A 9,638-nucleotide genomic window follows, 5' to 3' on the forward strand; every position below is an offset into this window, starting at 1 on the left:
GTCTTTTTCACTTCCAAAAACGGTATACTACCGTAAAATTAATGTCCAATACATGTAATGTCCAATACAGTTTTTCACCGTATATAGTAGGGGAATTTACCGTTAACCATTTAACAGGTTTTTACTGTAGCATTTTTAGTCTTTTACCGTTAAATTCACGGTCATTTTTTACAGTGTGCAAACATCCAGTCTGTGTTTCTTCATTATTAACATGCAGTTATATAGGTGTTGGATTTTATCCTTAGCTCCTTGCATTCTTTCTTATGTAGAGAACAGGTTAAGTAAAAATATGAATATGCAATATAGTGCATATATTTAGCAAAATGCTCCTCTTTATAGTTATTTTTTTAGCTGACTGATGAGCTTATGGACGCTGAATGGTTATTCTGAGGTAAATGTATTATTGCATAACATTGTTTACAAGCTTTACCGCAGTTTGAAACACTGAATGAGCGAGTAGATGAGACATTTCAATAAGTTGCACTGTATCTTGTAATATACCTTTTGGTGTGCATTCATGTTTATTTCGTACTATAGTAGTAAAGAGAAAGCTCTAATGAGTTCACATGCTTCTTGAACTGAGGCGCTGATGGGATCACTCACGCCACATTAAGGAGCGCCAACATGGTATTTATTGTTTGAATTTCGTTATGAATTCGGCAGAATTTTAAAGTTGATACTTTATTTATGAAAAGGTAACAGAGCACAAAGCCTATAGCAATTACTGGATGGCAAGAGCACTACAAATAATATGAAGTTCATGCATTAACAGAACAGCATATAGACTAAAGATCTTGATAATGAGAATCCATATTAGCATCGATTATAAACGAGAACTGTTGATGCTGTTCATGTCCACACAGCTGACAGCTTTACTTGTAGTTTTTTATGAAATAGACATAGCGTTTCTGCACTTACTCCGGTGTTCATTCACACATCTCGGTCATGTTCGTTCCCTCTCATGCTGCACAACTGGAGCTGCTTTTAGCAGGTGTGCCGTCAACGCTGGTCTTCGGCAGAAATGAGGACTTTTTCCACTAAAACTCTGATGCGCATCGTTTCAATTTATTACGTCAACATAAAAAATGTGATCGCAAAACAAGCAGGAAATTTTTTTAAAATCATATCATGTACATTTATAGTTACCAGTGGCGATCTTAGCAAAAATATCACAAAAAATTTATATTTTTGGTTGCAATGGCAACCGTTTTAGGCGGGGTCTGGAGCCCTGTAAACTGATGTCTTCTGACAGGATAATCTAATCTAAAATTTTTGGTCAGCAGGATATGGGCACAATTTAAAACTCTAATTCTAAAATTCTAAAAACTAAAATTCTTCAAAATGTCTTTTGTGTTCCGAATCATGATAGTGATTAAATGATTTCCCTTTCTTTTCCTGACAATGCAAATACCCGTGTTATGATTTCTACCACAGATCGGAGCTACAATGAAAGAGACTAAAATAATATTTACCTTGAGAGGTGGGTCAGCAGGCTTTGTCTCAATTTTGGGTTCAGAGAGAGACTTCATGGCCGCTGCTGCATGCCGCACAATACACTGATGACCGCAGTACACTGACTCGGGCAGAGAGTCATTACTGCAGCCTGGACCAATGCATTTAGGTAATGCCGCCTTCTCCTCTGCCTTAATCTCCTCCTCCACTGGCTGCTCAATCTCCACCCGAGACCCAAGACACAGATTAGATAAAGTAATAGCAAGAAAATTTGTGCGCAACACAGTCTTATGCGTGTTGACCAAGTTTGGTGACAATTGCATAAAAACACTAGGAGGAGTAGGGGCCGCGATCTGGCGATTTTATATCATGATCTTGTAGATGTCCACAATGTAGTTTTCAAATGAATCATACAGATTGTTGTCTTATGTACTATAAAATTGTCAAATCCACACAGCTTTCAGTTGGCAGGATTTTTTAAGTTATTAACAACTTGAGCGATGAAGAGACATAGATGAATCAGACAGTAAAGAGTGGGATGTGCTTGATATTAAAAGGAGTTAATAAAAATCAAAAAAGCCACAAAAGAAAAATCAAAACCCATAACCCTTGAATTGCTCTAAAACTAGACAAAGATACAGTCTAGATAATGTCTATAGTTTTCTCTCCACTGGACTGTACAGAGTAGTATTGTATCATGCCTGTATGCTTCATGTAAGGTCATTTAATTTGTCCACACAATGAAAAACTTTAAAACATGTTTTTTGTTTTCAACTTGTCAGCCTGTGAGATTGCCGATACACAATATTATTGTGCTAATTTAATTATTTTCTTCGTTTCATTGCCGGAAAGTGAACCAACTCCAGCATAAGGCTAAAAGCAGCCTAATATTTTTAATATAACTGAATTTGTATTTAACAATTTTATAGAAACATTGTAAGTTACTAACTATTTTGCTTATATTTCCTCAGTTATTCAAAAAGCAGCTACAGAAAATGAGCAAAGAACATATACATTACCAAAGACCATCATCACTGACTCAGTCTAGCATGAGTATACGCTCTTTAAAAAACACTCCTGTTACTTATAACTAGTAAAGCCATCTATACTGTGTGATGAATAAACCCCTTATTTACACTGCACACGCGCTACGGCTCCGGCACAGTCACTCCAGTCAATGCTTTTGTTTATACAAGGCATGCATGTTTCTGAAACGTCCCATCACTAAAGATAGGCGCCTAGTTTATTTTTGACTAATAATAATAATAATAATAATAACAATAATAATCGTCTTGCTATCGTCAAAGGCATCAGCAACAAACAATACTATCGTCTATCGGCACAACCCTACTTGATAAAGATGAGAATTCAACTTCGAATTATTAGAAACGCACTTCTTCGTAAACATTGATGGAGAACAGTACAGGCTCCTTTTGTAGAAGCGGCTAACATTCTAGTGGTTTTCCTCATCAGGGTCTGGGGGTGTTCCAGAAAGCAGGTCATGTGACATACTCGGGTATGTTTAAAGGGTTAGTTCACCCAAAAATGAAAATTAGGCTGCATTTTACTCACCCCCGAGGCATCCTAGGTGTATATGACTTTCTTCTTTCAGACGAATCCAGTCGGAGTTATATAAAAAATTGTCTTTGATCTTTCAAGCTGTTTAATGCCACTCAGCGGGTGTTGCATTGCTTCAGTCCAAAAGAACTTAAATAAAAATCGCCCATCCATTAAATAAAAAAAAGGTGTCTCACACGGCTCCGGGGGGTGAACAGAGGCCTTAAGTAGCGAATAGCGAGTAGCTTCTGTTTCAGGGTTAGTTCACTTCAGAGGCAAGGCTCGAAATTGCGACCATTTTGGTCGCATATGCTCCCGAAATTTAATCTGTGCGACCTCAAAATATATTTGGGAGCATTTGTGCGAGTGCATATAATTGTTGTCGTGCGACCTGTTTTAATTTCTCTAAAAACGTAGAGGTATCAACACATCCGTGACCTACTGACCAGACTCCAGTGGGCGTGACAACATTATATATTACAACAACATAGTTATGTACTAATATAAGTAATATATAAGGTCATATATTATTCTAATATGGTTACTATATTTATTTTAGTTAGGGGTGCTCCGATCATGATTTTTGAGGGCGATCACCGATCGCCGATCACAGAAAGCAGTATCTGCCGATACCGATCACCAATACACCAGGCACTGCAAACAGAGTAATGTGAACTTGTCATTATGTGTGCGCTGCAAGTGTGCATGAGCTCACGGTCTCCAGGAGAGCGCGTGAGCGCTGAATGATTAAAAGCTAGCAAAAATTAAAAAGTAATACAATTTATAAACTTTAGTGACGATGTGACACTGCCTCGATTGTGCAAGTGACAATTCCTGTGTCAACTGTGCAGCTCGCTTATAGACAGACGTGATGTGTGGTGATTTGAAGCCATTTGCGTATTTTGAGAGAGAAAGAGAGAGCGCGCGGTGATTCACTCACGCTGTTTGTGAAATTACGTCTCACACAAGGTTTTCAAATTACATTAGAAGTTATTTAATGAAGAAATAAGCATTATAATGATTTCACCCGCGTCGGAGTGACTGAGACGGTGCCGCTGCATGTCGTGCCAAACCTCTCACGGCAGCGTCCCAACGTGATTATCGGCAGATAATGATTGGTAGCCGATCAATCGGAGCACCCCTAATTTTAGTGGCATATATAATAGTTATCAGTATACATTATAAAACACTATTATAACAAGGTAATTTTTGATTTATTATATTATATTATATATTTATTTCATTTTATATTATCATCTCACACATCATGGGTCAGCATTTTCTATAATATCAATATTTCTATAATATTTTCTATATTTCTATAATAAAAATGCATATCTGATATGACTTACTATATAATTAGCATCAAACAAACAACATAATCCTTATTCTCAAGGATTAAAGATTAAACGGAAAATGATTGCACAACCACCAATTAGGTGGCGATATGAACCAAGTATGCAAACAGCCTTTGAACAGAAGAAAGAAGCAGCATGGTGCGCTGTTTCTTAGCATCCGTTTCCATAGCGACTCGTCGTCGCTCTGTTGAGACTGTCTTGTGTGTTAACCAGGAACATACTCTGAGTTGAATGAACTTGCTCCTGGAACCAGCATACCTCGAGTAAGCAAGGTTTGGGTTAATCAACCTAGAGTTCAGGGTTTAGCTGATGGTAAGTTAACCTTGCTTTCTGGAATACCCCCCTGGAGAACACACACTGTTCATATTACAATATACCTAATAACTTAAAATCAGATAATCAGAAAAAAATTACCACGCAAGTTGAGTCGATTTCGTGTTTTTCGCTGGGACCGTTGGTTCTTGTGGCGTCCCAGTCATCAGAGCATGAGGGACAAGCATATTCTCTGTTTCTCTGCAGGAGATGAGCGCAAGTCTCTGCGACGCCGACACAGTCACAGCATATCATCAACCTAACAGATGGAGCCGTTAGTTTGGTAGGGGCTGAAAAATCTGACCACATTCAATTCATAAAGAAGCTTGATGAATAAAGATAACAGATTTAATATCATATATTCAAAAAAAAAAACACAGCTCACTCCAAAATCAAATAAGATGCGGAGTGAGAAACACAACAAAACTGAAATCCACAATGAATCTTCTCTCCTGGCTCATCACAGGAACTAACCTCATTTTGATAACGCAATAGACAAGCCTACTAGCACTAACTCAGTCGAACTCATCTAAAACAATAATGCGGGTCACAACAAGGTGAAGTATAAGTGAAAATTCGGCATTAAAAACCTGACACAATAGCATCACCAGTAACAGCATAAACACGTCTCACATGTTCACCTCGTTACCACATGAGCGCTGGAAAACGCTGGAAGCAGAGACTGTATTTTGACTGAACTCTGAACAGTGTATGATAAAAATCATTACATAAATCTTGTTCTAAATTCCCAAAAGTAACATGTTTGATGCTGATACTTGTACTGGACTGTTTTTAAATATACTCACGTGAGCTGAGCTTTAGATGAAGCTGCTAAACTTCACCTGATTATGTCAGACATCACAACTTTCAAGAAGCAGTTGATGACACACCTCTTCCACAAAAACACTTCAGTACTCCACAACTATATGAGGGTGAGTGTATGATGACAGTTTTTTTTGGAGGAACGTTCATCTTTATCCTGTTTACTTCTCACAGTTTTCTGGAATACTTCATTCTGATTGGTCAAGCTCATCATTCAGCAGTCCCATAATTCCTAACACTGACTATTGTCTATGGCCATGCAGTATACTGAACCTCTCATCCGGTAACTGAAACCTGCACTACTTTCATGTTGCACGAATCACACCACAGACTAAATGAGCTCCTTCCTGAGTAACAGTGACTGATCATATTGCAAAATAGCAGGCCCATGATGCTCACCTGTTACTGTGTCCTTGTTGACATGTGCAGCAGACAGCATCCGGATTCATCCTTTCAGTGTCTTCCTTGCTATTTTCAGAGAATTCCTCCTGTTCTTCCTCTGCAAGCTCATGGTCTTCCTCTGCTCTTCCACCTGCAGTGGCTTCCCGAGCTCCTGCTGCAGCGACAGAAGTCCCACCTGCCCCTGTGGCTGTGGAGGAGCACACCTTTCCTCCTCCTGATGTGATATCCGTGTCTTCTGACACTATCTCTGCCGGTTCCATCAGTAAGCTCAGCCCTACGTCGATATCTTCTGTGCCTTTCGCAGCAGCATCATCGTCATGCTTGAGCTCTTGCAGCTTTCGAGCCACAGCCCGCTTCCGAATCTCTTGGAGATTGAGATCGTCACTGTCTTCAGCTCGATCCGACGGGACTCCTTCACTGAGGCGCTCCTCACACGGCACTGTTTCCCGAGCTTCATTCTCACTGCTGCGATCACCTGCAGGAGTGAGCGCAGGCGCGCGTCCTCGACCCCGTTTAGAGGCCACAGGAGTCCGGCCGCTCTCGTCAGCCCCTCTGCCCCGGCCCCGACGGCGCTGGATCGGAGGGCTGCTGTCCACAGAGCCTACGGCTTGCATGAACTCCCGCCTGGCGAGGGTGCTCCGGCGGAAGCCCCAGGACCTGGTCATCGCCGCAGCGCTGGAGCCTTCCTCATCCATCTGAGATGAAGCACAACATTATCCTCACTGTTAACTTCCACTGCACATGACCTTTTCAACAACAACTAGACGGGATGAACATCTGTGTAATTAAATTACAAACTGCATCATCATCACTTATTGTCAATTTTTAAATGATCTAGCAGCTTCTTTGAAAAATCGCGTTTGGTCTTGTACTGTATCGCGTACCTTGTCAGTGTCGTGCGCTTTGCTTGGCCATTTGTTGTGATAAACAGGAAAGTGTGTTCAGCTGAATTCAATCGTACAGACTTGAGTCCCACTCTAACTGATAACTTGTATCAATATATTATATTTGTTAATGTATTTATTTGTATTGCCATATAGCCATTTTCATGTCAAGATTAATGTTTTTTTTAAAAGAAACAAATAGTAGTAGCAACAAAAAAACAATAACTACTGACAAACAACTACATTAATATAACAAGCATTATTTTAGATTTACAAATGTTGCCTAACGGCATTTAAAGCAGTAGGCTACATTTCAACAAAATATGCTTAATAGATAGAGGGATCTGATAAAAAATATTTTGCTATTATTTTATCAATATATTTTTTGTATTTCAGCAGCAATTCAAGTATGTGTGTGTGTGTGGCCACAGAAAAACAGAATGAACCAACATGTTGAATCCCTGTAACGTAACGAAAAGACACTAAAAGAGTGATTTTGTCATTTTCAGCAGCAATTTAAAGTCCGTTTATGACCAGACAGGCTTGCATGTGCTGCACTGAACCTGGGGAAAGTCAGTGGGATCTAATTAAACATAGTAAAATGTGTTGAAGGGAGCTTAAGCATTACATTGCTCCTGACAGCAGAAGGCATAAAAGAATTAAGCAAATATTTTAGAAAGGGTGAGAGATACAACTAACTTGGTGAACCAAAGTACATTTACTGATCTGTCTGCTATGATTAGATAATTTTTCAACATTTGCTTATCACAAATATCAGCTGATGAATGAATGATCGTAATTGTGTACTTCCAACGACATAATAGCTTAAAATTACATTAAAACGAAATACTTTGCAACGTTCTTCTCATGCTGTGACATGAACATTGCGCCTCGCGTGTCTGAGAGATACATTTCTCATTTATCTAATGCAAAAAGACCACAGCATCATGAATTGCTGTCGAATTGAGAAATTAACTGATCGAAACAGCTTTAGTTTAGACCCTTAAAAGGATAATTAGACTTAAAATGTTTTTTTTACAAGAAACACGCAACACACGACAGAGAGTGTGTGAATAAACAAGTGCAAAGCCCTTCGCTCACACACACTAGTATGAACTCTCGTATATAGCAACGGTTTCTAATAAAACTCACCCTTCAACGCAGGCTCACTCCACACAGCGTAGTGTCTGCGTTTACATGCACGCTCTGATTTACGTTAGCAAACTTATTAATGATTATTAATGTCTACTGCACTCAAACATAAAAACAAACGCGGTGTTTCCACCATTTTGTCCGTGAGAGGGGCGTGACGCAGACGGCGGCAAGACGCCACGCGCCGCATCACCGGAAACAAACAGCGCCCCTGGCGGACTGGATGACGAACAGCAGCTGCGTCTCACCCCATTTGTGCTCAAGTATTGCATTAAGCATCTGTTACCTAGCATATTTCAAATATCTGTCTCTACAACAATATATGTGTGTGTGTGTGTGTGTAAGCCTGCTAAGTGTGTAATAATTATAGACTATTAGAGGTTATGTGCAACAGACTTCCGTATTCTGTTAACCGGGTCTCGTTGCTTCCGGTTCAAGCGATTTGCATATGCTTCGTTAAATATGAAGCAGTTTTACTCAAGATGCCTTCAAAGTAGATACCAATGATGATCATAACCAATGTCCATCACATATGCGGACTGATATCTAAAAGTTTTTTTTTTTTAATTCTTTTCACTAACATTTAGATATAAAAATTGAATAAAACGTCAACAATAAAAATAGCTAGCTAGTTTAACTGATTTTCCTAAAAGTCCATAGATATCGCTATTATTATTATTATTATTTTTATTTATTTTTTTATTAAACTTCAATAAACACAGTCAAAGTACAGTTAGGACTACAATAATACACATAAAAACATAAAACACAAACAAAACATAAAAAAAAAAAAAAATTATAATAATAAAACACAGAATGGTTATTTTTATATAATATATTGTAATTGTTCCAAATTAGGTACCTATGGGGAGAAAAGTTATGTTTATACAATAGAGACCAAGCCAGCAACATTTGTTTATGAAAGCAGGATAAGCTTAAAGGAATTTTATCAATTCTGTAATTGCAAATCAAAAGAAATCAAAGACCACCAATTTTGGAAAAAACAAAATTAGGTATAAAATTCCATAAAGAATTTGGATTTAGAGTGAAATGTCTAATCCAATTAATTTTAAAGGTGTTATTTAGAGTACAGAAATCAAGAAAGTTCAATCCACCTGATTCATATGTATTCATTATTGTAGATTTCCTAATGTAATGTGTTTTGTTCCTCCACAGAAAATTAAACAAAGCAGTATCAACAGCTTTACACATCTCCTTAGAGACACTGAGTGAAGTGGCTGCATAGACTAATCTTGACAGTCCCTCTGCTTTACACAGCAAAACTCTACCTTTTAGGGATAAATCCCTTAAAAGCCAATGATTCAACTTTGCCTTAAGCCCCGTAAACGACAATTGGCGTCGGGACGCACGATTCAATCGTTTCATCTCGTGTAGTGTGTCATAGTGCACGACAACCGATGCCATGTCTGCGACGCTTCACGACATCAACACAGAAAGTCTAGCATGTTTAATTTTTTTCCCGTCGTCCACGACGGGTTCCGTCACATGGTTGACGTTGTGAACTTGAAGTGGAGAAAGTGACCATTTTAAAAATTGTGTCTGAAACACTGGTAGATGCCAGCAAGGATGTTGATCAGACATTTGGCAAACAGGTAGTATCTGAGATTAAGCTAATCAAAGACCCACTAACCAAGATGAGGCTGCGTCGTAACATCCTTATGATGTTATATGATGCACA

At 38.7% G+C, this 9,638-nt stretch overlaps 1 protein-coding gene across 1 annotated transcript in view; it reads right to left on the minus strand.

Annotated features, from left to right (window-relative positions):
* LOC107719906 (death-inducer obliterator 1) overlaps positions 1 to 8,151 on the minus strand; it is a 21,623-nt gene extending 13,472 nt beyond the window's left edge. Inside the window, exons 1-4 of the mRNA XM_016527449.1 lie at positions 7,940 to 8,151; positions 5,901 to 6,598; positions 4,782 to 4,938; positions 1,473 to 1,679 (exon numbers count right to left, since the gene is read on the minus strand). Coding sequence (XP_016382935.1) covers positions 1,473 to 1,679; positions 4,782 to 4,938; positions 5,901 to 6,598 — 1,062 coding nt within the window. The 5' untranslated portion in view covers positions 7,940 to 8,151. The remainder of the gene's footprint in view (positions 1 to 1,472; positions 1,680 to 4,781; positions 4,939 to 5,900; positions 6,599 to 7,939) is intronic.
* Between the last annotated feature and the right edge of the window lie 1,487 nt (positions 8,152 to 9,638).

This window comes from Sinocyclocheilus rhinocerous, unplaced genomic scaffold (genome assembly GCF_001515625.1).
Source record: "Sinocyclocheilus rhinocerous isolate Xijiao unplaced genomic scaffold, SAMN03320098_v1.1 scaffold4377, whole genome shotgun sequence".
In the NCBI taxonomy this organism is placed as follows: domain Eukaryota; kingdom Metazoa; phylum Chordata; class Actinopteri; order Cypriniformes; family Cyprinidae; genus Sinocyclocheilus; species Sinocyclocheilus rhinocerous.